General features: G+C 45.0%; 1 protein-coding gene across 1 annotated transcript in view; it reads right to left on the bottom strand.

The window, feature by feature from the left end:
- DNAH7 (dynein axonemal heavy chain 7) overlaps nucleotides 1-27714 on the bottom strand; it is a 155039-nt gene that overhangs the window by 100852 nt on the left and 26473 nt on the right. Inside the window, exons 13-23 of the mRNA XM_054722861.1 lie at nucleotides 26973-27100; nucleotides 24643-24721; nucleotides 22331-22555; nucleotides 19830-19976; nucleotides 17410-18095; nucleotides 15133-15319; nucleotides 9380-9573; nucleotides 7469-7667; nucleotides 4672-4812; nucleotides 2496-2708; nucleotides 1037-1146 (exon numbers count right to left, since the gene is read on the bottom strand). Of these exons, the coding sequence (XP_054578836.1) occupies nucleotides 1037-1146; nucleotides 2496-2708; nucleotides 4672-4812; nucleotides 7469-7667; nucleotides 9380-9573; nucleotides 15133-15319; nucleotides 17410-18095; nucleotides 19830-19976; nucleotides 22331-22555; nucleotides 24643-24721; nucleotides 26973-27100 (2309 nt within the window). The remainder of the gene's footprint in view (nucleotides 1-1036; nucleotides 1147-2495; nucleotides 2709-4671; nucleotides 4813-7468; nucleotides 7668-9379; nucleotides 9574-15132; nucleotides 15320-17409; nucleotides 18096-19829; nucleotides 19977-22330; nucleotides 22556-24642; nucleotides 24722-26972; nucleotides 27101-27714) is intronic.

Raw genomic sequence — 27714 nt, 5'->3', positions numbered from 1 at the left:
AAGACGCATGTCACTATAGACCCCCCTCTCCCTTGCCTTCGGCCCTCCGCCATCAACCCCCAACAGCAGAGGAGCCAAAGGCCAGCTATCACGGGACAGGAGCCCAGGACAGGGACAAGAGTGACGGAAGGTTGCCCACATTCACCTTCCTGAATGCAGGCCCGAGCGTGGTGAGCCGGGAGCTGTGGAGAAGGGAAGCTTAAAACTCATGAAAGATATTAACTTCCATAGGAGGCCTAAATGGACTTTAATATCTGACAAAAAGAAAACCGCTACTCATTAACATCTTTGAATAACCAGAAAAGTTGGGGAGTCTCCCCCAGCTTTCTTCATCTAGGGAGAAGGGGGAGCAATATTTGATAGAACAAAGTTTAAAAAGAACAGGGATAAGAAAGAATGAAATGGCTTTCGGCTCGCATCCTGAGGCTGGTTTAGTCAATGAACGAGGTAGCTTTTTGAAAGAAAAGGAACAAAGTTTAGTTCAGTATCTGAGATAATTTGGAATATGGGCGATGGGAGCTTGAGGTTAAGTAGTTAGAGACCTTTCATTACGCAGACAGATGACAGAAACCATACGAATGAGATGGCTGACGGAGCTGTCCAGCAGGCATGTGCGAGGCTAGTCCACAGGAGGGACCTTGGCTGGGGGTCCAGACCTGGGCATCCGCCAGAGTCTGAGAGAGAATGAGAACACCCAGGAAACCATGAGGAAAATTCCGTGTTTCAGGGGAAGGAAATAGATGTCTCAAATGATCCAAAAATAAGAGCCAGAAAGTTTCAAGAATTGACAGGCTATGTGAACAACGTAAGAAACCACAGCCATACCTGACAATACTTGGAGCTCCAGGCTGGAGAGGAAGAAGCCAGCAGAGAAAGAGACATTGAAGATCAAGCTGGGAGTAGAATTAAGGGTCTAGGAAAAGGTAGCGCAGAATACATTTACGGAGTGGAAAGTAATTTGGTACTTTATAAGATATGAGTGGTCTAGAGATGAGTGAAAGTTATTCCCAAGAGATCCTGAAGTTAACGAGTTTACCTGTAACATCTGTCAGTGAGCGGAGTGATCACCAGCCGAGGGGAGTTGCCCAGGTATTCATACCCATATCGCAAGCCAGCATTAATCATCTTTGTTTCTAAATTATTGTCCTAGGACAGAGCAGATAAAATAAAGTCAGCTCAAATAATAGAATTTCAAATAACATGAAATCTCCCGCTCTTTTATAAGCAATAGCCATCTTATAAACAACATCTTTAAAGTTTATTTAATTCAGGAGGAGAATTCCATATCTGATTTCCTTGTCGAAGTAACTGAAGTCATTGTCTTCAATTTTTCCTATAGAACATCTTTGGAAAATATAATTGTTCCTTATCTCTCCTGTATTTTCTTTTTTTAAGTGGCTTACACTTTTAACTTTATTTTTATTGAGGTCTTTACATTTATTTGTGTGTTCTTCAGTTTCTTTCATCAATGTCTTCTCGTTTTCAGTATACAGGCCCTTCACCTCCTTGGTTAAGTTTATTCCAAGGCGTTTCCTTCTTTTTGATGCAATTGTAAATGGGATTGTTCTCCTAATTTCTCTTTCTGATCATTCATTATTCTCCTATAGTTCTGACCATTTATTAATTTTCACTGTAGCACGGGTATTTTCACGATCACCATTTTACAGATAAGGAAATTAATGCCTAAAGAGAGTAGGTAACTTGCCTGATCATACATCCGGTCAGGGGGGCGCCTGAAACAATGAGGCCACAGCCTGAGCCCCTCACCACTGCACACGCTGCCTCTCGCCTATTTTTCCCGGGTTCCGGTTCTTGCACCTTCCCTCCTCTTACCCCATTTCACCCAACCCTTTCACGTAAGCGAATAGAATCTGATGAGAACTTTAGAGGCTGGATCTCCGGTCGTGAGCTCTCTCTTCCCACTCTCAGCAGGTCCAACCTTTCCCACGGTACTAAGCGTCCCTGCTCCCCCTACCTCCCAACGGGGCGGCCATCACCAGCCACCCGGTGCCCTGATGAAAGCCTTCCTTCCAGATGATGTTTCTGGTTCCTTCAACTGATGAGCAAGAGAGAGTTTTAATGACTAAATCCGACGGAAACAGTCTGATTTGCACTTTCCATAGATGTCTTGAGTAATCTATAAATGCAGCTCTCAACTGACTAGTTCCAACATTGTGCAGATTTGGCAAGCATCAGGACTCGCTTAAAATGAGGACATTTTTATAATTACTCATGATTGGTGTGTGTCTATGTGAGTTTATGTATCTCTGTGTAACTATACATTTGGCTATGGGGAGCTGGATTAGCTATAGATACAGTTTTAGATGTAGAGTTTTTGGCTGCCTCAATCTTCAATCTGGAGAACGCTTGCTTGGGTAGAGTCAACTGTCAGCAAAAAATCCTGTGTCACTGATACCATTTCCATGCGAGCAAGCGCCAATTACAAAGCGATGCGCTGCAATGGCGTTGCAGTAACAGCCAGTGCCATCGCTTACCTGCCAGTAGTACCTGAGCTGACTTAACCATTCAAAGTCAGATTCATCACTGACTTTCTTATTGACAAGGGACGTGAGGACGTCTCTGGCGTGCACATCCAGCACCACCAGGGCCCCCAGAGTCACACGATTCTGCTTGGACAATTTGCCACGCACCAAGGTGACAATATCATCAATTTGACTGTTACATTTTTCCAAGTATTCCTCCAGAGCCTGGAAGAAAAGAAGATATGATTACTCAATAGGATGAGAATTTATGTTTTTTAAAAAAACACTTCGAACTTGCATGTATACAGAGTGTTTTCCACATTTTTATCATGATTTGCCATATGATGTGATTTCAAAATAATCCATTTTTCTTACCACAGAGGTATCAGGTGATAGTATTTTTGTTAACATTGTCTTCCTTGTAAACCAGTCTACACAGCGAGCTAATGAATCTGGAGTTAACTGCTCTCGTATTCAGCCAAAATAAACCCTATATGGAATCAAATACTTTTATCTCACCTAGGCCCTTCTAACGATACAAAGATACACTGACTCAAAGATACACATCGACATTCGTGACACCCCAGGCTCTGTGACACCGTGACCCCTATGTTCGTTCATGTTCTAACCCCTGGAACGCCTCACGGGCACGGGTCCACAGCCCCCACTCGCTGAGTAACCCCCTGGGAGCAGGTGCTGGGATGGCGGCTCTGGGAGTGTGACCATCCGACCTAGTGCTCTGTAGCACCAAGCACCAGATGACTCGGGGTGTTTGCAGAGGACGGAAGCGCCCCGTCTTCCACGGACTCCCAAGAGCCTCCAGCTGCTCAACCAGAGTCATCCCTTTTCACTGTGAACCCCGCATTAATTAGGGGAGAAATCACCGGCACAGAGAATACTGAGACATAGGCCAGCCTCCCAGATAGACCCACGGGCAGAGGGTGAAGGGCAGCCCACACCAGGGCAGCCACAAGCAGAGGAAAAAGGAAGCATTGGCTTGTCAGGGCACAGGTAAGGCTTCATTCATGTCATGCCATGAAGCGGCCAGGAGAGCGCCACAGCACTCAGAGGGAGAGGGCGATCGGCCCAGGAACACGGCAGCAGGCTGCCGTGCTACGTCTTGTAGGCTCCCGCGTCAGAGGCCCTCAAGTCTGTGGAGCGAGTGACCCCGAGGCGCAGGCTCTCATCGGCTTGCTCTGTGAACGGCTCCATATCTGCACCATATCACCTGAGTGTGAGTGTGTGTGGTTGGGGGGGTGGGGGGAGATTGAATACACTAGCCAGTGTGTGAGGAACTCCATCTCAGCGTCAGCGGGAACTGTTGTAAACCAAAAAGCCACGTGTCTCTAGACAGCATGGTAAGAACTGCCGGCAGAGCAGACCGTTCTGAGCAGAGGACACACCGAGAAGGCAGTGACCTACGTGACCTGTCCCTTGAGATTCAAATGACCCTTGGCGTCTAGTAGACGCGTAAAAGGATTACAGTTAACACTCCATTGCTCTACCTCAACTCCTACCTGTTCCGGCCTTCTTGGAGTCGGCCCAGAAAAACACACGTTTGGACAGAGGGGAGGAGGTTAGATAAACACTACATGTGAAATGAAAAAAGTCATTGGCAGATGCCGATAAATTTGGCTGATCTGTTCCCATTTGCTTCTCTGGCGCCTCCACACTATCTCCCATAGAGCGGATGGTTTGGGGGTCATCAAGAAAGGAGGGACGTCCAGGGGGACTAATGGTACTAAATATGAGTTTAGTAATGAATAGTGCTACTAATTAATTACTAATATGAATTTAGTAATAAATGGTATTAAATATGAGCTTTGTAATGAATGGTGTTACTAAATTCATATACCCAATGTATTAGGGTATTTCAAATCAAGCATCATTCGAAATATTAATAATTATTTATGCAAAAGCAGTGCATGAAAAATAAAGATGAAAATAGTCTAAATGAGCCTGATACCTGGCCTCGATAGGGTAGCTTTACTCCTGACATTAAAGAGAACTATCCTTTCGGAGTTTCGGAAGCTTCTCAGTCCTGTGGTGACTCTATTTTTAAAGGTACAATACTGTATAAAATAACAAGACTGAGATACCGGTGCCCTTGGCTTTTTGGGTGGATTGAGTTTCTTTATAATAATCGTTGGGGGAAATGCTGGCGAGCCTGCGGGGAGGAAGAGCTCACCTCTTGCCCTTTCGAAATAGCCGCTTGGACTTCGAGTGTCCAGTAGGTCTGGGACACACAGAGCACCGTCTGGCCAGGCCAGACCCGCACCCACTTAATCCGCTCGTACTGTGTGTAGGCAATGATGGCAGCTTTAATGACCTAACAGGAAAAAAGGCCGAAGATGAACAGTTTCACACCTGAATGTGCTATCCAGTGAAGAGCTAAATGCCAACACGGACCTAAATTAAGAGCTAAATTAGCACGGACCGTTACATGTTTTACATCTTAGCCAATTATATAAAGACACAAAGCACACAACCAGACCCTTTAAGTTCAAGTTAATTCCTATACCTGTGAGTAAAACAACTACATTACATAGCATTTTATTTTGCTGGGGCATGACCAATTTGTGTGAAGCTCATTATATCAAATATTTATTGGACCGGTCGTAGCCAAAAATATCCTAGATACATTTGGATTGAAGAGGCATAAGGCAATTTTATTGTAACACATAAACTCAAATACTTCCCAAATGAGAGCCATCAAATTCATAGGTACTGATTTTCTTTGAGCCAATCAGATCCCCACTCAGCCATGTGCATCTGTGCACCTGGCCATCAGGGAAATCACACAATTTCTCTCGAGTTCCCCCGCGTTTGCAGATCTCTCCCCCTCTCAGTTCCACAGTGTGATGCCCACAGCAGTGATGACCGGGACTAGTGCATAATTTATTCATGGGGAGTTGAGAGCCGCAAAATCAGGAAGTCTAACTCATGTGCTTTGCTACATATGTTTTCAGTGGACTGATATACCCACTCCTTCTACCAGCCATCAGTGGGTGACATTTTCATCTGTTATATCAATCAAAAATGGTAACATCATCTGTGAGGTGACACCCACTTTAATGTTTGAATTTCAGGGGGGGAAAGGTCAAAATTGGATTTTTACGAGAAATATATAAGAAGGGGTAAAACATTTTAGATTTCTAGTCTACCTAGTATGTCTATGGAGTTGAAAAGGCCGAGGAAGCCACAGAAAGAGCAGGTTAAAAATGAGCAACTGAGAGATGGGGGAAGAAGGCAGAGTAGAGATACACCAAGGGTGGAGTAAATATATATTGGATGAGGAGAAGTAGACTACATAAAGTTCTATAATATTGAATGTAAAATATATTACTATATCTTTGTAAGTCATATATACAAGTAAATATATGTATATATATAAATTATGTATATATTGGGGGGTAGCAAGCTACATTAAAGTCATGATAATCTAGAATGATAAAGGGGCAAAGGTGCTAAGAATATGACTTTTAAATTATTTACAAATGACATAAAATTAACTTAATTTAGGCATGCAGTAGTCTTTCAAGTATGCAAATATATAGAGCACCACAAAAGTAACACACATATCTCCTATGTGCATTTATATTGCATTTGCTTGCATACTTCACCAACACAAACTTGCATATGAACATTTGGGGAAGATATTGCCTACACAATTCCTTGCCACCCCAGCTTAATGCTCTGAAATGGCAACCGAAATATTTTCTTTAAGCACTTGGCCAAACAAAATGAAAAGAATAGTTGAAATAGTATCAGATATGTCTGAAATAATGAGTCTTCACTGCATACATCAACTAACCAACCAATACCCCGAGTCAATGCTGCTAAGTAGTGGTCCAAGTGGAATTCATCTGCATCGCTAACAGCTACAAAAGTGGGAATGCTCTTTGTCACTAGTTATCAAGGCCTATGCAAGCGCATCCTCTTCGGCCCACTGGTCCTCCACATGAGAATTATCATGAGCAAATAACGAATTCAATCAAAGCTATATGTGTAAGCATGTCCATGCTAATTTAATTTATAATAGGGAGAAATGGGAAACTGCCCCAAAGATTTTACACCTATTGGGAAAATTGTATGCGGGCAGATATTAAATCCATGTTTTAGAAGAGAAAGAAGCATTAAGACTTGTGATATCCATTAACCCTTTGCACTCGCTTTTTTCTCGATTCCTTTATTGTAATGCTAACCGTGTCTAGTCACACTTGACATCCGAGTGCAAAAGGTTAAACATGTAGATTCTAGTTACTTTTTCAATAATGTGTGCGAGAACCTGAAAAAGTAATGAAAGTGGTTGTTAGGACTTAACGCCTTATTTCCTTTGCCCTCATGCTCTCCTGCTCGGCCATGATTTTTATTCTCGATAAGTGCTTAACCGGAGTGCTAAGTCCACGGGATAGTAAAAAGCGAGTTTAAGTGCTCAATCAATATCTGTTTGTGGCCATTACTTGAAATTCTCCACTAACAAAAATAATTACAAATGACTGGGTGATCATGTGTTCTATGAGGTGATGTGAAAAATAGGAAGTTCACATTCACTGCAGGACACATTTATGGCTTTCTACCATTTTGGTACATATTTTGTGTGTACAGAGAACAAGACGGTTCACCAGAGAAGCACACACGTCCAGGAGATGGATGTGCAGCTGCAGAGCGGGGCTTCTCGGACGAGTCTGAAGACAGACGGTGTGGACCAAAGTGTGTTAGTGACAGAAGCACTAGCTTGTGGTTGTACAAAGGGGCACAGGCTCGCGACTATGACCTAAGTCTCCTCTGGGATGGATGGCACTTTGTCCCACTTGTCAAGTGAGCCACTACTAAGTTACGTCACAGACCACCGCTTGGTCTCTGAGCGATGGATTACAGTTAAATTGGTAATCCGCGACTCCATTTCTGTCTGACAGTGCATGTATCAGCGACACATTAACGTTCTATCATCTTCACTAGAAGCAGTGACGGCGGCCAGCTACCTTGTGGATGGATCTAATCATCACTCTCTCTAACTCCACCAGCCACTTCTCCACTTGGCCTCTGGCCTTCACCGTGGAGATGGTCTCGATGAGCTCCACCACCTCGTCCTCGCTGCTCTTCATGTGCGTGATGTCTAGCGTCTCCGTAAACTCCACCCGGGCAATCCCCTCGAAGCATTTCTTCAGGTGAGGCTGCACCCTGACGGGGAAACACACACATGTGAGACAGCAAACCGAACGATGGCCATTCTTTGTGCACCGGCCCTCATTCAAAATTCCTAACTGAGCACCCTGGGTGAGGCTCCTGCTGGAGGCTGCGGGGGATCCAGGGCGGAGGGAAAAGACACAGCCCCTGCCTGCGTGGGTTAGACCGTCCAGGGGAGGCCAGCGCTAACTCAACCATCAGGGCCTGGAAAATCACAGCTCTAAATCGCGCTGCAGGGCGCTTTGTTTCCAACACAATGAATCGAGAGATTTAAAAGTAACATAAGGAGCGAGCGAATCCTGACTAACAGATACTCCACGGGTCTGAAAAATCGTCAGATGCACAAAAGTTGCCTTTTCAACTGGGATCCTCAGAGGTTTCCTGCAAAACATGAACTCGGTTTAGTGCTTTAAGTGCTTTGCAGTTTGCTAAATCAACTGCCTTGAAGCTACCCAACTTTGGTCCTTTCATTGTGATAGAGTTGGAGCTGACTAAAGCCCTCATTTCTGGCACATGACCAACAACCAATCGACTACCTCTTTCAAGTGGGCAATAAAGAAGCAGAGATGAAGTCTCAGATGGGAATCTGAGCCTAAATCGATCTTTTTGTCTAAAACACTCGTCTCCTACTTTGAAGATACAGCACAGAATTAAATTGTTTAACAAATATCTATTCACTGCTGGCTTGTTATAGGCTATATATTCCTTTAAGGAATCGGGACTCCCCTCTGGGGGAGAAAGCAGTCAGAAACCTCTGCCGTGATGGAGCGTGTATTCTGTTAGAGGAAATCTAACAGTGGACAGATACCGTGCAGTGTAGACTAAGACAGATGGTACAAAGTAGGCTGAAGGAAAAGAGGTCGAGAAGGCAGGCAGGAGAGGTGGCCGGGGAGTGCTGGGAGGGTTTCCATTTCAAATAGAGCGGTGAGCCCTGCCTGTGTGGCTCAGTGGTTGAGCGTCAACCTATGAACCAGGAGGTCAGGGTTCGATTCCCGGTCAGGGCACATGCCTGGGGCTGCAGTGCTCGATCCCCAGTGTGGGGCGTGCAGGAGGCAGCCAGCCAGTCAATGATTCTCTCATCATTGATGTTTTCTCTCTCTCTCTCTCTCTCCCTCTCCCTTCCTCTCTGAAATCAATAAAAACGTATTATTAATAAATAAATAATAAAGTGGTGAGGAAAGGCCTGCCGAGTGGCAGGTGTCTGGGCAGGATTCCACAAACACCTGGAGGAGGTAGGAGAAGTCTGAGGGACACTTGGGTGGGAGAATCCCAGGAACCGAGGGAAGAGGCTGCCCTTCTCTGGGGCAGTTGCAAGGACTGCAGCAGAGGGAGCAGGGGAAAGCCACTGGGATGAATAGGAAGGACAACGGGACCTGCCTGTGTGGGTCCCTGCGAACCACTGAGGACACTCACTTCTTTCTGAATGTGGTCTAGAAGGTGAGTGTTCTGAAAGGACCTGTAAGGAGATGTGTGATCGTATAAGAAAGCCACTCCAAGATTCATCACGTTTGGGAAAATATCATTCAGTGACATTACTTACATCTTAAATAATTATCGTCAGTTGATCCTTGATAGTATTCACAGTAGTCTTTTAAAAAGTTACTGTAGAAACGATTATTTTTATGTTTATGTATGCTCTACCTTATTCTAAAAATTAAATTTAAGCCGATAAATTGAGCCACGTGTTACGCAGGTGAGTTGCTTACCTCGTAGGATCTTTCGTCTCAGATAGGATCTCAAGAAGTTCATCGTTAGACAGGAAGAAGAACCTGGGGAAGAAGAGGCGCTTCTTTTCTAGATACTCGTTGAGTCCCTTGAGGATGAGTTCCAAAAGCTCATTAGACTTTTTCAGCTTCTCCAACATTCTATCAATAGTTACAACGGACAGAACGTGTTTATCCTAAAAAGGAAAGGGGAAAAAACACTCAACTCAAAAATACTGCATACTAACTTCATGTTCATATTATATTTGAGATGACATGTCTTTAATCAAACAAAGTTTATGCAAAATTTAAAGTAAATATTTATTTTTAAAAATTAGTCTTCTCTCTTTAATTATATAAAAGTCATGTTGACTTGATCCTCAGTGATGCTCACAATTTCTCATTCTAAATTGTGAGAGACAGAAAATGAGCAAGAGGGGGTGAGGGGAGGGAGAGGAAAAGGGAGAAGGAGAGGGAGAGAGGGAACAGTGAACTCACAGGAAGGATGGGGAAACAAAATAGTATGAGATACGTTTGTCTTTTATTCTTTGAGGAAAAGTACTCTAAAAAGATGTCATCATTATAATCAATATTTTGAATATTATTATCTATATATACAAAAGCCTAAGTAACCGGCCAACTGGTAGCTATGATGTGTCTGTCCCCCACCCCCACCCCCCAGAGGGAGGTGACAAGTGGCAGTGATGGGGGGGGGTGGCCAGCAGGCGGCGCCAGGCCACCAGCCAAGGTGGGTGCCAGCGGGGGCCCTCAGATCGCCCCACCCGCTGGTTGCCCCACAGATGGCCCTGATCACTGGCCAGGCCTAGGGACCCTACCCTATATATTGGGGACAGTCTCTTAGATTTAAAAATTAAAGCCTGGCAAGGCTACTCTAACACTGAAAAAACAGGATGACGCAGCGATGACATGCATGGACTCTGGCTTGAACATTTTGTGGTCAGCCCTGATTCTGACACTTACAACTGAGTGACAAAGCCAATTACTTAACTTCTCTCTGCTTCAGTGTTTCCACCCATAAGATGGGGGAAATGGTACTACTGCCTCAGAAGGATCATGTTATGTACTACTTTTTATAATCAGGGCAAAAAAATGTAGCTGCCCATACAACAGCAAGATGCCTTTCACCTGCATGAAAAGTATGGTCACTGGTGCATGCAGCGTCCGGATTGCGAGAGGGATGTCCGACTGCTGGTTTAGGCCCAACATCCCTCAAGGACATTGGGAGAGGACATAGGCAGGGCTGAGGGACCCCCCCTCCCACCCCCCGTGCAAGAATTTTGTGGCATCTAATTTACTAAATAAGCTTAAAGGTGGTAAAAGGAAGTGCCCAAACACACGAGAGCTTTAATCACCAGGCCAAACCATACGCCTTGGAGATCACAGCAGTGCTCTTACTAATCTAGTAATCAGGCATTTTAGAAAACTTATATGAAATTAGATCAAGAGAATATTGTTAAAAATTAAGCATAGAATTTCAAAATTAAATTTTGAATCTGTAAATTGTTTCATACAGAAATTTGATTCTATTGCCAGAGTGTCTAAAGCATGCTTTTGCTAATATAGTTTGAATGTGGCTGAAAAGGAAAGATCCATATTTTTGTTTTTGAATTATAACAATGCAACTTAGAAATACAGTGATTTAATAAAAAATGAAAGAATTATCATGAATACCTGTTTTCTCAATAAAAGAGACTCAGATGAAATATGAAACATATGATTGACTTAGCTTATCTTTAAAGAGATACGATTTTTAAAAGGAATTTTTAAAACTATTTTCTAACAGTTTCTTTTACATTAGCATTTTTAAAAGCACACAAAAAGAAGCGTGCAGGTCATCATTTAAATATGCGGTTCACTCAATGCAGGATTGAATGGTTCTCTTGTACCGTTAAATCCCCAAACAAAATGCTGTTCTTAGAGCGCCACCTTCTGGAGAAGCATGCCTTTCTTTGTTGGAGGGAAAAATGTGGGGGGAAAAAAAAAATCCCTTTCACAGATTCACAGTATTTGTTTTATTCTCGGCCAAAGAATTTATTGCAACGTTGCTATTCCGAACCTGGGATTTGGAAGCTAAAAGTCGGTTATTTAAAACGACAGTTCACACTTCTCCTCCGCTCTCCCACAGTTACAAGAGAACCACCTCTGGAAACACTGAGCATGCAGGGAAGGTTTTTAGATTGGATTCCTCAGATGCCAGCTATCCAACCAGATTAACTCAATGACTCTGAGCCAAATAGGCTAGTTCTAAGTAAACACAGGCAGGAACCTCTGTACCGTGGCATATGGACTTAAATACACGAGTCATCACGCCGTGACTGGAAACCAAGCGACCTTCTCTCTTCCCGTGAGAAGGCAAACAATAAACACTGCTTCAGAGCCAGGAACGCACAGACCCGGCTCCCAACCCACGTTCCTCCTTACCGCCTGAGCCGCCTGGGCCATCTGCTTGACCCGAGCCTCTGTTTTCTCATCTTTAAAATGGGGCTGAGAGCGCTCGCTAAAAGCTGTCATGAGGACCAAGTTAGATAAAATGTTCGAAGCACCTATTATAGTGCCTCAAATACACATATACTTGAAACTATTCTGTTTACTTCCCTTCCATAACTGTGTCTTAAAGGGAAAGAGGGAGATAGACAGATACTAATGTGGGGGTGTGTGTGGAATGAGGCGCCTACATCCTTCAATCCGTTATCGTAGAGTTAAAATAAACATTTTACAATCTGCCGTCCTTCAGGTAAAATACTGATCACAGTAAAAGAAAACTGCCTGTAAGTCCCTTCAAGCTTTGGGTCAGAGCAGGCACTCCAGCCGTGCCTGTGGGGTGCTCAGTGAAGGAAGACGAGGTGGCCCCTGGAAATGCAGAGGAACCTCAGAAACAGCCTCCCTCCACGTGGCACGGCTGGTGTTAATGGCTGTGCTCTCGGGACAGAACCATAAGATGTCACAGCAGGAAGCTACTAGAAGATTGAAACCACCCACGGCTCCTGACACTTCACCGACTTTCTATCCCCTGGAGGGGAAGGAAAGGAGCTATTAACTGTCCTTGTGCGGGTCAAAGGGAAAATTACATAAATGTCGTGTGTCTTCTTTTCCTGCACAAGTTATCCCACTCTCCTCACGCCAATGGCAACCCACGGCTGGCTGGCATTTCTCGGTCAAAAGCCTGCGGTGGGGCCTGGAACTAACGCGGGACATGGAGAGAGATTCTAAGTCCCGCTGCCCGGGGGCTCCCAGAAAGCACAGTCTCATCCACGTACTGGCGGTGAGCTCAGGCCGGCCCAGGAAACTTCCAGAAGCAGAAACTTCCTAATCAGAAATCCCTGGACAATGGAAATGGCAAGATCCCCATCAAACCTTCTGGGCACTCAGGAAGGAAATGTGGGGTCACTGAGTAGACACATCAATCCCCTTACAGCTTTGAGATCCTTTTTTTTTTTAAATGAACTTTATTATTTTTATTATTTTTCAAATGAACTTTATTATTTTTTTTAAATGAACTTTATTATTTTTATTATTTAAAAAATCAATATTTTTATTGACTTCAGAGAGGAAGGGAGAGGGAGAGAGAGACATCAATAATGAGAAAGAGCCGAAACCGGTTTGGCTCAGTGGATAGAGCGTCGGTCTGCGGACTGAAAGGTCCCAGGTTCGATTCCGGTCAAGGGCATGTACATTGGTTGCGGGCACATCCCCGGTGGGGGGTGTGCAAGAGGCAGCTGGTCGATGTTTCTCTCTCATCGATGTTTCTAGCTCTCTGTCCCTCTCCTTTCCTCTCTGTAAAAAGTCAATAAAATATAAAAAAAAAAAATAATGAGAAAGAATCATTAATTTAAGGATTGAGCCCACTACCCGGGCATGCGCCCTTGACTGGAATTGAGCCCAGGACCCTTCAGTCCGCAGGCTGATGCTCTATCCACTGAGCCAAAACAGCCAGGGCAACTCTGAGATCCTTTGACCTCACCGGGCATAAAAAGCTTTCAAGACCCAAGATGTTTCTAGGTTTCATTCAGGTCGTAGGGCCACGCATCTAAAACTGAATTTTCAGAGAAGGTTTTTCAGAAAAGAAACTCAGAATTCTTAGAACTAACCATAATTCAAGGACCGATCTCCATTTAATTATTCGTTCACTCACTCAACAAATATCTGTCAAGGGCCTGCGACCTGTCAGGCGCTGTTCTAATTAGGGCTCGGGGTGAACATGAGAGACCAAGGCCCCAGCCTCCAGGGGAGACAGCCAATGAGGGGACCACAGTAATTCATACACCACATCGCGGTGCGAAGGGAAGGATGCTACAGATAAGAAGATGGAGGCTAGGAGTGCCAGGACGGCCAGGGCCGGTTTCAGGCCTAAATGGGGCGCTCCACGGGAAGACTCTTTCTAGAAAGGCGATCTTCGAGAAAAGACTTCAAGGGAGCAAAGACATTAGTTAGTTCTCAGGTATTTGGAGGGACAGCATTTCAGGAAGAGGGTCCAGTAAGTGTGTTTGGCATGTGTCCTTAGAAAAAAAAAAAAAAAAAAAAAGGAAGCCAGTGTAGACAGGAAAGGGTCAGGAGGGGTAAGTTATAGGACAGAGAGGGCAAGGGCAGGGTCAGCGGGTCAAGGACCCCCTGTTCGAGGAAACCCGGGATAGGCCCCCCACAGAAGCATCTCTCCCCGGACACCAGATGCTCCGACCAGCCGAATGGGAGGCTGGGGAGCAGAATGGTGCACAGTTTATTGGGTGAATTGGTGGGAAGCCTCATTCTTTTCTTCTTTTCTATATTTATTGATTCAGCCAGGGCAGAAGCGTCATCCTTGTCTTCACTCCCGAGTTCCCGGGCCCCGGCAGGCTGCCTCTGGAAGAAGCCGCCTGCCTGGATCTGGGGGGACACATACCGTGCATCCCCTAGAGCTGCTCCCTGACTCCCAAACTCCTGCTCCCGGGGTACAGCGCCGGTCCTCGGCATGCGACATCCGCTTTTATAAGGTCAGTGCGCCCATCGGGGCCTGGAAACCTCACGGGTGCCAGGCCAAGGCCTCGTTTCCCTGGTAACGGCAGTGCCTTCACAGAAGCGATGCTGTGTGGAAGCTGTGATGGTGCGTCACTCAGCAAGTCGATGAATGACAGCACCAGCAGGAGCCGGGGCTCAGGCAGGAAAAGTCCACCTGGAGCGGACGAGTCACTGTCCCCTCATCGGAAGGGGTCCGATGCATTGGGCTCCCCCGCCCCCACCTCCCCCAGCTGCCTGGGCCTTCAGGTGTGGTGCTGCCCCAGGAGCGTGACATGCTAGCGCTGCTGTGTTCAGTGTTACCTGTTTCTATGGAATCCCCTCCTTAACGTTCATGGAAAGTTCTCTTGCACATGACCGGTGCTGATTAATTGATTGCAGTTTGTTTGTATAGGTTGGGCTTTTTGGACTTACTTATATTTGCAACTCTCCCTACAGGGCTTCGGCTGACCGGGTGGCTGATGCTGACATGTCTCCACCGAGCACCCAGAGGGGGGAGCCGCGGCCCGGGAGCACAGGCCTTCCTAGCGGAGCGCACGGTAAGAACCGCAACTACACCCAAATGTCGCCAGGTAATGTCAATTTCAACTTGGACCTCAGGAAGTAATCAGGGCAAAATACGCATTTTGCTTTTGGTATTTCTTGCTCCTACAAATCTAAAAGACCACGGCTTATTTGGATTGTTTTAAAAACAAAAGTCATGTCACTTCAACCAAATAATCACATTCTCAGAGAGCGGTACCCACTTGTAGGACGGTTTTCATGATGTCTCTCCACGTTTTGTCCACAGTCGTGAACCGCCGGCCTTCCTCGGGCATCTGGGACATGATGTCGGGAGAGCTGAAGATGGGCTCCAGGTACAGCCACGTGGCTTGGACCTTGAGCCACTCGTCCAGAATCTCCTGCAGCAGCAGCAGCTTGCCTTCCCATTCTCTGCGGAGCAAACACAGCGGCTCTGATCAACAGCACACCAAGCACGGCTGACGATGGCTAATCAACACCATGACCAGACGGTCAATCTTGGATGCAAAGTTGTTACTGCATTTTCCATTTGTTTGTCTTCATTCACAGATAAGTTCTACAAAGTCTGCTGTATGGTCATAGCATCCACCTCTATGTGTATGTAGATATGCATGTGAACATATGCCTATCTACAAATGGGCTAGTTCCCGGACGTGTTGTAACAATGAACCTCTCGGCAACCCAATACCCTGGCGAGAGGATGCACACTGAGGAATGGGCTTCGGAGAGAGCACTGGTGTTCTTGAGGAAGGACATTTTGAACTTCTTAGGAAAGGTAGCTTATCCAAGATTCATTTCCTTTAACATTCTTCTTTAAAAAAAAATTGGGCCCATCAAGGCTTTATTTTCAGAATAAAATATTTTAATTCATAAGATGTAATTGGCATTTTAAAAAATCCACATAAATATATTAGTGGGGTATTCATGAGAAGAATGCACTTCAGAACTTACATAGGTTGTCAGTTCATTCCTAAGTACGAAGAACAAAAATAATAACTTGATTTCCTCAAGAATAAATATTATAATTACACCATAATCTAATAACTTTAAAAGCACAGTTCTAAGGTCTCAGTATGTCTTTGCTCTATCCTCACATCCTCACATACATGCCAATGGGGAGACTAAGGCACACGGAGGTTAAGTGCCATGTTCAAGTTTACCCAACTAATAAGTGATAGAGGCAGATTTGAACCCGGACTGCTAGAGCCACTATGCTATAAGAGCTAGAACCACCATGCTAAAAGAGCTAACAGAACCATAAGGGAGAATAATTAATTCACAGCAACAGAACTTAGAAATGGAATAGCTTTACACTGTATGTGTACATTAATACACCAGTTATATGTGAAGGTCTGTAATTTTAGATTGTTAAAGCCAGAAAATATAAATAAGAGTTGTAAAAGTCACCAGGCATTTTCACCCTAGCTGGTTGCTCAGTGGTTAGAGCTTCGGCCCACAGACCTAAGGGTCATGGGTTTGATTCCCGCTCAAGGGCACGTACCTCAGTTGCAGGCTCGATTCCCAGCCCGGTCAGAGTCAGGATGCGTGTAGGAGGCAACCCATCGATGTGTCTCTCTCACATAGATGTTTCTCACTCTCCCTCTCCCCCTCAGCCCTCTCTAAAAATCAATGAAAAAATATTCTTGGGTGAGGATTTAAAAAATAATAATAATAAATAAAAGTCATCAGCCATCTTCAAGTGGCGTTTTAAAACACTTTCCATGTTTACCACTGGGTTTGTTTAACCTCTTTTCACCAGAAGAAATGAATGCCCCTGCTTTCCTCCGGTGGTGGTCCCTGTTTCTCCATCCGACCTCTGACTGAGGCAGAAAATGTTCTCGCAGCCATCAAACAGAGACTGAGCTGGAGCCCAAGTTAGGGTAATATAAAGTTGTGAGCTTTCCTTGTCATGCAAATTCATACCGAAGAAGGGAGACTGGTTTGGATTTACTCTCTTTTTAAGGTAAAATGTAAACTTTTAATACAAATTATAAAGATTGACAGACGGGGTAAGAGTTAATTTAATGGGCTGTGTCAAATGTCTAAAATACCAGACTAAAAAAATCAGAGTTCCATTCTTTTGCACTTTTCTAGCAATCCTTCGTGATTAGGAATGGAAATTACAATGGACTTTTAGGGATTACCCACACTAAGCTATTTAGTATATTTAGAAAACGACATTATTTTCAGTTTTATAGTCTATGGTTTCTATAGACACGGAGTTATTTTTGAGAGTCAAATATGGAAGATCAGATTGTAGGCAATAGAATGAATGTCTAGAGGCTGGTTGCCCGTACCTTGTTATGAACATAGAGGACAGCAGAGACCCGTACTCGCCCCAAAGCGATGAAAGGCATCATTCCTTACAAGGAACTATTTCAAATACTAAGTATGAGATGCAGAATCACTTTCAAAAAACAACTCTGCATTACATATGGGTGACGATTTTGGCAACAAAACAAGTGTGGGTTTTGGGTAAGAGCATAAACCTTGTCACTCACCTGATTTGCTTTTCATACGGCTTAATGAAAGGAGAGCCTCGCATTGTCTGTGTCTTAATAATGTGGTCATCCAACAACATCTGAATTTCGTCAACGGATGACAAAATCGATGTCCCGGATTCTCTGTAAGAGAGAATGACAAATTCCATCGACTCCCACTCTTTCATCATCTTCTCCAAGTTCTTCTCGAGAGAATACTCCTTGCTGGCCGCCTCGCTGATGCCTTCAAACCTGTCCAAGTACGGCTCCAGGTTCATGTCCAGGAAAGGGGAGACGGTGGAGTCGTCCGCCGGCTGCAGGGGGAAGCCCACGATGTTGGACATGGCCTCCCAGTGGCGGGGGCGCAGCCCGGGGTTGCAGATCACTTGGATGAGCGGGATGTGCTGCTTGAAGTCCTCCACCTTCGCTTTCACTTTCTTCGTCATGGCCAGCGCGTTGGGAGAGTCGTGGAAGGTCTTCTCCAGCTTGTAGAGGCCTCGCCAGTAGTTCCCAACATCCGCCTCCACCTGGTCGGGGTCCACCTTGTGGTACGGCCCTTCTGTCCACGCTCGGTATTTCCCGCTAAACTCGACGGCGGTCTCGTAGAGACGGAGGTAGGGGTTCAGGCTGTCCTGGATCTTTTTGCGCTGAGGATACTGGGACGGTGCCCAACCAAAGGCCTCCTCTTCCGCATTGAACTGCTCGATCTGGAAGGACGGGCATGAAAGGCATCATTCGGAAAGTGAGCGACACTCCAAATGACGTCTTACAAAATATCAAGTGTGACCCCCAAAGCCCTCATTAGCCCTAAGGTTGCGTTGACATTAGGTCTAATCTAGAAAGACTGTTTAATTACAGTTTCCAGAGGGCAATGACTATGGGGCGTCCCTAACGCAGCAAAATAAACTTCACGTATAAAGAAGCCTTTGCCCATCGGAGATGCTGAGGATATAGCTCCATTCGGTAAGTAACAAGAACCTACGTACTTTAACACACACAGCGTTGTGTTGGGCCCGGTGGAAAACGGTTAAGTATTGTATTGCAAAGTTCCAACTCCAAGGAGTTAGAATCCAGCCGGGGAGACAGGACATAAGTACGCAAAAGTTAAATTACAATTATTCAGTAATAGTGTAAACAACAGAAGAGATGTCTTAGATCAGTAGCTGTTTAATATCAAAGGAACAGTGTGTACCAAACAATGCTATCACCCAGAGACGAAAGAGCATGCTGGAATAGTCCTTCCGTAGAGAAGATACACCTGGAACTGGGTCTTGAAAATCAATAGAATAAGAAAAGGAAAAAAAAAAAAAAAAAAAACACACACCGATTTCTTCTTAGTGTAGTTGTGAAGCATGTGAGTATTTGAGTGGTTGGAGGAGAAATCTATAGAATTGAAGTGTGAGCTCAATATGTAAATTATGCAGGTTACTTAAAATCTCAGTGGCGTCAGTTATAAAAAATCTACAAAGTTTATTTCTCTTTTCTCAATATGTGTTGACGTATTTGTGATGATTATACACTAATTACTTGCTCTGATAAGATACTAAAATCTTTCAATGGAAGAAAAATGGCAGAGCATCATAATGTGGTCTGTTTTCATATTTCCCTTTTTATTAAAAAAAAAAAAAACACAATTAACCATGTCAAACACCTCACACAGCAACGAATATAGCTTTTCCCCTTCCAGCTTCTCCTAACGAGAAAGCCCCTTTCTGAAGTGGCACCGCTGGGAGCCAGGGAGCCGGATGGGAAATCGGCCTGATTTAAAAACAGTGACGAGGGGCAAACTCCTCAGCAGCCAGGCACCTGAGGCGCACGTTTCAATGGCACAGAATGGAAGCTGAGAAGCTGACGGAGACATGGCACCTTCCTTCAAATAAAAAAATGGAGGCCATTGAAATGGCATCACGCCCCATCGAAAGCAGCGATGCCACGTCTTGAGGCATGCCTGTAAGACCTGTTTGCCCCATTCATGTTATTCTCTAATTAAATGTAGTGAAACGTGTTCCATTTGCATCTATTCCTTAAAGGTGAACACACAATGCAGATCCAATCCTCTCCCTCTTGAACGGATTCATCCTCTTAAGGATTGGTTTTTTTTTTATTTCTTTATTGATTAAGGTATCACATATTGTCCTCATCCCCCCATTCCCATCCCAAACCTCTCCCCACGTAAGCCCCCACCCCCCTGTTGTCCGTGACCACTGGTTAGGCTTATATGCATGCACACAAGTCCTTTGGTTGATCTCTCTCCCTTACCCCCACCCTCCCCTGCCTTCCCTCTGAGGTTTGACAGTCTGACCCCCACCCTCCCCTACCTTCCCTCTGAGGTTTGACAGTCTGATCGATGCTTCCCTGTCTCCGGGTCTGTTTTTGTTCATCAGTTTATGTTGTTCATGATTTCCCCTAGATGCGTGAGGTCATGTGATTGTTAACTGCACCTTGTCCGCGGCGAGGTCCAGCTTTGCATTCAGCGTCTGGGCCTTTTTCAGGTACCGCTGCACGTCCTGCAGGTCTCCCAGCGAGTAGAACTCCTCCGACTGCTTCGCGTAGCTCTCCAGTTCCTCCACAAACCGCTCGCACCGCAGCTGGCAGGATTAAACCACACCGCTCGTTACCCTTTTGAAAGTTAGAACCCCGAGGCCTCAAGAGAAAATGTACATGCTTGTAAGGGCTGCCGGAATTGTTATTAAGATATTTTGATGTTGGCAAAATATAAAGAAAGGGATCATCCGGAAGATGACTGGAATCTGAAATAGACAGAAGTTTTCAGAGTAGGATTTAAAACTGATGATTAAGATTCCTGTGATTCACAAATTAGAGAAAGTTTACCCTCGTGCTATCCATGTGAGAAGTTCTAACTAACCAAATGATTAAGAATGTGTTAGACGACGGTATTCCTTAGGATGCTAAAGAATTTATGCTAATAAATGATTTATAAGCCTTTGAAAATCCCATAGAATCATCAAGTATGGGACTCAAAGAAAACTCTAATATTTTAAAGGCTCTAAAGATATCTGAGGCCCTACTACAAACAACTGGAAAAGATATTTAATCGTGTTCTGACATTCAAATATCTTTTTAATTAGCAATGCTAAAAAAAAAGGACTCTAGGCTTATTTTTCTTATCTTAGGGGCTCTCTTCACAAGAAATGTGTAAGGTAAGTAAAAGCCCCAAAACTATAGCTTTCCAATATAAAACAGGTGTGTGTGGGGTTTTTTTTATGAGAAAGGCTTATTATAACATTTTCATTGGTAAGGCATTAAATAAATCCTGAAAAGTAGTTCTTGATGAAATATTTAAAAGTTGAATCTAGGTTATTCAAAAATAGATTTTATATTTTATAGATTAGTAGGCTGATTTCTGTCCTCTTTCCTTTAGTTTCCTGGCAAAGCTGTTGCTCTGGACCAGCGAGGGAGTGGGAAGGAGAGGCCCAATTCCCCCACACTGTGTAGAAGAGAATCCTTTACAGGAAAGTAGAGATCATTTTGAGCCACTTAGCATTTTCTAAGATGTGATTATATTGTAACTTAAGCATCTACTACTTATTATTCCTGATGTTGCCTACAAGTTCTTAAAAATTCTGAAATGGCCTGAATGTAAACCAGAAATATAGACTGCAGCTCAAAATGAAGTGTTTTTTGTTTGTTTGTTTCTCTCAAAGAATTATTCTCCAAACCACATACTCCCCAATTAACTGCACTTGGTGTGCTGGAAAGATGCAGCCAGAGGACCTCCCGCTGGCTGCCTGGGACACTCACTCTGGGAACCTTCGCTTTCCACTTGTAAACACTCAGCCAATTACTCAGACAGAGAGCTCAGGGCATGCTGTGTCAGTCACTCCGCTGGCCAGGGGGAAACAGACAGAGAGGGTCAAACCCAAGCCTGCTGCCGGGAGCTCCTGGTCTAGCGGAGAGATAGTCCTGAGAATGACAGCAATCAGGTGACCAGGCGATCAGGTGACCAGGCCAGGGGAGAGGGGCCGGCAGAGGCTCTAACCGCTAACCTTGCAGGGGAGCAGGGAGGCAGCACGGAGCCCTGACTCCCAGGGCGTCTCCGAAAGTCAGACGAGTGAGCTAGACAGACAGACACGCAGCCTGCGGGCAGGAGGCGCTCCAGAGCGAGGGGGAGGGATGCGCAGGAGATGACAGGCAGGCGTGGGAGAGCAGGGACCTAAGGTTGCTCAGGGTCACTGAAAAGTCAAGAACATGGGGTGAGAAGAGGTAGGAGATGAGGCTGGGCAGGTAGACAGGGACAATTACAAGCATCTTATATGTAGGACAAAAATGGTTAGCGTAAGAGCGAGTTAAGAGCGAGGATTCTAGCTGGGCCAGTGTGGCTCAGTGGTTGAGCATCAACCTATGAACCAGAAGATCACAGTTCGATTCCCGGTCAGGGCATTTGCCCGGGTTGTGAGCTCCATCACCAGTAGGGGGCGTGCAGGAAGCAGCCCATCAATGATTCTCTCTCATCATTCATGTTTCTCTCTTTCTCTCTCTCTCTCTCTCTCTCTCTCTCTCTCTCCCCCTTCCGCTCTGAAAGCAATAAAAATATATATTGGGGGGGAAAAGTGATGATTTTAGGCTCAGTACTTAGGCGGGTTTGAGCAATTGTAAGGTGTGCAGGCACACTTCATCAAGAGAGTTTGACAATAAATGATAAAAGTAAAGGAACTCAGAAGAGCATTCACTAGGACTGTATAAGTACTGTTTCTATGAGTGGTCATGGGTGGGCAATGTATTTGAATGTTTTCTCCCTTGAAAAAAATCAGGAAATGACACCCCAGCGCCCCAGTGTGTGTGCTCCCTTCCGCTACGATGGGTAGCATGCGGGAGCTAGAATGGATGGCCTGTGGATTGCTGAGGTACCACGCTACCTAGGAAGGTAAAACGTAAACGTGTCAAGACAAGGGAAAGCCTTTAAAATCTCCGCGGTGCCAACCTTAAGGCCATCTTGGTACTGCTCCGTCTTCTCGGCGATGATCCTCCGGTGCTCGTCGAAGATCTCCTCCATCCTCCCGTACCACTGGAAAACGTTGTTGTTGAGCCTGATGTCTGCTGGGGAGAAGGTGGCGCATTCGATGAGGAAGGAGAGGCAGTTTTTAGAATCCACCAGTCTGCGTCCCAAATCAATCATGTCCACCGTCTCTACTTTCTTAATATAAGCCTGCGGGGAACAGAGATTACAGGTGGCGTTTTCATGAACAGCTCCTGTCAGAAAACAGCCTGAAGACACACACTGCATACATACAGACGCTACAGACTTGTTAAAAGGACTGTGGACTTGGTTCAAGACTGGGGACCACAGTACAGGAACCTCTGCTAAACAGCAGGGGGCAGTAAAATACAAACACATGAGAAATTTCTTATTTCCCAGAAGCCCCCAGCATTCTTCTCTGGTTTTCCAAACACAGAAGATGCAAACCGTGGTATCTTCACAACTAACAAAACATCTAACTGACGACACAGTGCTTTTGTAATTTGGTTAATTAGCTTTCTGTAGTCAAAGAACTGGGTTTTCATTTCCCTTTCTGATAATAAATGACCAATTTCTGTATTAAATAAACTGAGAAACTATTTTGCCTTTGTGGCAATAAACTTTTTTAAGGTACAGAAATCTTTTAAATACCAATTAAGGAATCCCATTTGCTAATTCTGTAAAAGGTTGCTATGAACAACAGAAATTCACATGAAATAACACCAAATTCCTTAATATTCCCAGTCACGGTTAAGAGGGTAAATAAATGATACTCTACATAGTCAGCATTTATTTTTCCAAGGGAATTTACAGTTATGAAACTCTCCAGCTATATTTATAATCACCCATAATCCAAGTATCACTTGATGTCTTATAACAACTAATATAAAATATGCAAATATTCTAAAAGAGAATATATATAGACATGGGTGCATATTTCACTCCTCCCCCACACACATAAATTCACACCCTAAGAACTTTAGTCTAATATAAATACTTTCAAAAAATAGATCTTTTTTATATAGAGGCTAATATTTAAGAGTTGATTGTAATGATTTTAACAAACCTTCACATGAATAATTTAAAATCTGCATTGCCCTAGCTGGTTTGGCTCAGTGGATAGAGTGTTAGCCTGTGGACTGAAGAATCCTGGGTTTGATTCTAGTCAAAGGCATATGTGGGCTCGATTCCCAGTAGGGGGTGTGCAGGAGGCAGCCGATCAATGATTCTCTCTCATCATTGATGTTTCTATCTCTCTCTCCCGCTCCCTTCCTCTCTGAAATCAATAAATACACATATATGTAAAATATAAAGTAAAATGTGCATTATCATTTGAACTCATTTTGAAATTTCTTGTCTATACAAAGAATTAAATGATTTTTACATGTTTTGCTTAAATATTTTTAAATCTAAAAATGAAAGGGTTCTATTTTGCATCTTGGGACTGCTTTAAAAGAAAAAAAAAATGATCCCATAAAAGCGTAATGTTGTGAGAATGATAAAGGACTAAAATGAAATGATGGTTAACTAGTTGTTCCATATTATTTTATTCACCTTCAAGCACAGGAGTAATATTTAAAAAAGGCAAAAGTGAGATATCCACTATTTTCAGTGCCATAAATTCTATGCTCAAAACATAATATATTTCAGCAAAGTATAACAGAAAATTTTAATATTTAACAAAATTTAGCCTATAGAAAAACAAAAAATAAGTCACTTCAGGATTGAATTTTCGTTGATAAAAGGTAAAGGTAATTGCCTATCTCAGTTTGCCCAGATGGTCCTGGTTTATGCCTCTCGTTGTGAACGGTGCTCTCAATACCATCCTGGGAGACGATGCTTAAAAGCCTCACCCGCCCCCTCCCAGGACCTGCCCGCAGGCCCTCTCCCTCTGACCCTGGGCACGGGACCGGCTTTCTCAATGGGATGTGAGCTCATGTGACCCCAGGAGAACCTGAGAAGCACTCGTGAAGCTGAGCCTGCTCTTGTGCCTCTGCCGGGTCAGGAGCGCCCAGGGAGCCGGCTGGAGGCTGGAGAGGAGCCGAGGCCATGGCTCAGCCAGTCCCGCTGGTGAGCCCAGCTGAGACCCGCGGGCTCCCTGTGAGCGGCCCAACTGAGCCCAGAGCCGCCACCTACAAGCTCATCAGTAACTCTTGTTTAAGGCGCCGTTATCACTTCTGGAGGGGTTTGTTAGTGATTATCATGTCAATAATTGTAAGAGCTGAGAACAAAACTATTTGATGCACATACAACCGTAAAGACTCTGTAGGCGGTACCTTCATTTCCATCAGCTCCGCTGTGTTGGGAGGGGTGCTGAGAGCCTTCTCAGCGATCTTCTCAAACTCATCACATAGCCTGAAAGAGCCGGCGAGAGCCAGAATTAACTTCCTTCCCAAATACGTTCCTCTACCCCACATAAATGCTCCAGCCCATGAAACATAAAACAAGATTATCTTACTTATATGGTATCTAAGGAATTTAAAGCAAGTTTGTGTTCACTTAGTCAATACACATTTCCTGTTCATCTGTTATATTCCCAACGGCGGTACACGTGACACAGGAATGAGTGGAAGGTAACCCTGGCCCTCAAGGAGTTCACAGGCCACAGGGGAGACAGAGCCATAAACGATCACTTCCGACCGAGAGTTTCCAGGCCTGGCAGACGGGGCTGCGATGGCAGGGAACCAAGTGGCCCAAAGGAAGGCGGGAGTGACGCCACTGGAAGGAGTGCTTCACTTGGGCCCGTGTGCCCAGAAACTTCTGGTAAGATGCAAGTATTGCCCACTGATGGGGGTTGTGGCCAAAATAAATAACGAAGTTACTGTGAAGCTGAAAACAAACACCCCAACAAAGCAAGTGTGAGCTGGGCGCTAAGGACGGCCACATAAAATGTAGAGAAAGGTCTTCAAGAAGACTGGCCGCGAGGTGAAGAGAGTGGGATGGCGTGGGGATGACGCTGGGGTGAGGCAGGGGCTGGGAGCAGGCTTGAACGTGTCTGTAAATTTCGGGGGTGGAATCACAGAGAAAGAGAGAGCGGACCGGGGAGCAGCCCGGAGGGTGGAAGCGATGGGGTGGAGCTCACACGCAGGTAGAGAGACCTGTGGATGGTGTGAGAGACTCGCCCTCTGAGCTCGTGGGGAGGTGGTTTGGGGGGGGGGGTCATGGAGAGGCGGGTGAGACAGAGAGGGACAAGAAGCGGAGGGCATGCACAGCCCACGGTCCCTGCAACAGCCCCGATGCGTCCTCTGTGCATCCGATGAGTCCGGTGAGAGGATGGTTAGGGGAGCGGGGGAAGTAGAAGGGGCTGGAGCTCAGAGGGCAGGTAAGAGGCGGGGAAATAGCTGTGAAGTTAAAAGAAATACTTCTCTCGGCGTGCAAAGCTGCCTGCACAGGGTATTTGCACTCTTCTCCCGGTGCTCTGCCGAATATGTGCTCCCGGTTCCTAGAGAAGCTGCCCCAGCCCAGTGCTCTCTCTCACCCGGTGCTCCCTCTCCAGGCCCTCCCTCCCCTCCCCCGTCACAGCGTCTGAGAGAGGACCACCCACCCTCCCAGGTTCGGACTGACAGGGCCTTCCACGCAGTCTCTCTCTGCTTGGCGTTCTCTGGCCCGCACCGCTCACCTGGCAGCCTCCCACTCCTTCAAAACGAACCCGCCGCCGCCTCCCCTGGGCAGCCTGCCCTGATGTGGCCCTCTCCCCCATCCTCTACCCAGAGAGAAGGCTGGGTCCTTCCCTGTTCTGCTTCTGCGGCCCAGGGCAGGCCTTACTGCGGGCGATGGTAATTCATGGCCTGCATGTCTCTGTGTGTCTGTTTCCCCGGCAGCACTGCCTTCCCCCAGCAGTGACAGCTGTAGTCCCGGGGCCCGGGGTCTGGCTAACACGCGGTCGGTAAATGAAGCTTGTTTCCGGCTTCTTACAGCCTGGAAGAAATGTCCCTTTTAACGATTTCTTTTTCTCTCCAATACCGTAACTAGCATTCCCATGATTTGTGCCGCCCCCCCCCCCCCCCTAATAAAACGGATACCAGAAAAGAGGTGGCCAGAGCGGCACTGACACCAGTTGCTGGAAGACGAGCTATACGTCCCGTCTAAGTCAACCGGCAGTCTGCTTCAGCGTTCTGCGAGGTGCCTTCCCACAGGTCAAGCCTCCTAAAATCTCCAGGTTCGTCAACCAATGGGCTCTTCGCTAAGACGAAGAGTTCCCACGGCCTTGAAGAGTAGTGACAGCAAGAGGAAGCTCCAGATGTGCGGGTCCCTAAGGACCCAGGGCAACGACCGCGTGAATCCACTTTGAAAACCCACGGTGGGTACTGATTACGCAACTTTAAAAATATGAACGCAGATAACGCCCGCCTGGCTCGTGCAAGTGAAATGCAAAGCTTTTTCATGCCACTTTAATTAAAAAAACTAGAAAGATACCTGTGGTGAAAAAATACTAATAATCACCAAATAACACAACAAGCCAAATAGAAATAAATTCGGCATTATCTTTTCTTTTGGGTCACTTATGACACGATTCTAAGCCATTTATGTAGTTGAATGACAGTTGATTCTATTTCACACTATCCCATCCCCCCAAATAAAAATTTAATCGAAATCACATAAATACCTTGTATTTACTTCTTGATGGTCTCTGAACATTTTAGCTATAAGTTTTCCACAAATAATCTCTGCTCGCTTCACCAAAGCTCTAATTAAATCATCACAGCGTATTTCAAACATTCCTAAGCGAACAGTCTACAATGCCAAGTATTAGAAGTTTAGTAAACATGATAAAAATAAAAGGTTCCTACAATTTTGCCTTTCTGACAACATTGTGTGTGTGTGTGTGTGTGTGTGTGTGTGATCTAATAACATTGAGGGTGGTTTTTTTCATGTCATGTAGGCGGGTTTTTTAAATACTCATTTGTTTTTACAACTATCTTTTGGGTAAATCTCTTTGAAGAGTTTGTTATCTTGAAAGCCAATTCTACTTCAAGATAATAATAAATATAAAAACTTTGGAGAACTATGTTATTGCTTAACAGTGTAAGATTTAAATGTTATATTTGCTTTATACACAAAAAGTAACATGTTCATTGTAGAAAATTTAGAAAATATCAAAAAAGGAGGAAATTTTAATTTACCAGTCTCCGACTAAACAGAAGTAACCATATTTGGGTGAAATTACCATATTTTCCAAAGGAGTTATAAACACTAAAGTAAAAAAAATTAAGTTCTGCCCTAGCCGATTTGGCTCAGTGGATTGAGCGTCGGCCTGCGGGCCAAAGGGTCCTGGGTTCGATTCCGGTCAAGGGCACGTGCCTCTGTTGCGCGGGCTCACGCAGGAGGCAACCAATCATGTGTTTCTC

The sequence above is a fragment of the Eptesicus fuscus genome, chromosome 11 (assembly GCF_027574615.1).
Source record: "Eptesicus fuscus isolate TK198812 chromosome 11, DD_ASM_mEF_20220401, whole genome shotgun sequence".
NCBI lineage: Eukaryota > Metazoa > Chordata > Mammalia > Chiroptera > Vespertilionidae > Eptesicus > Eptesicus fuscus.
This window is presented reverse-complemented; position numbering and strand designations above follow the sequence as displayed.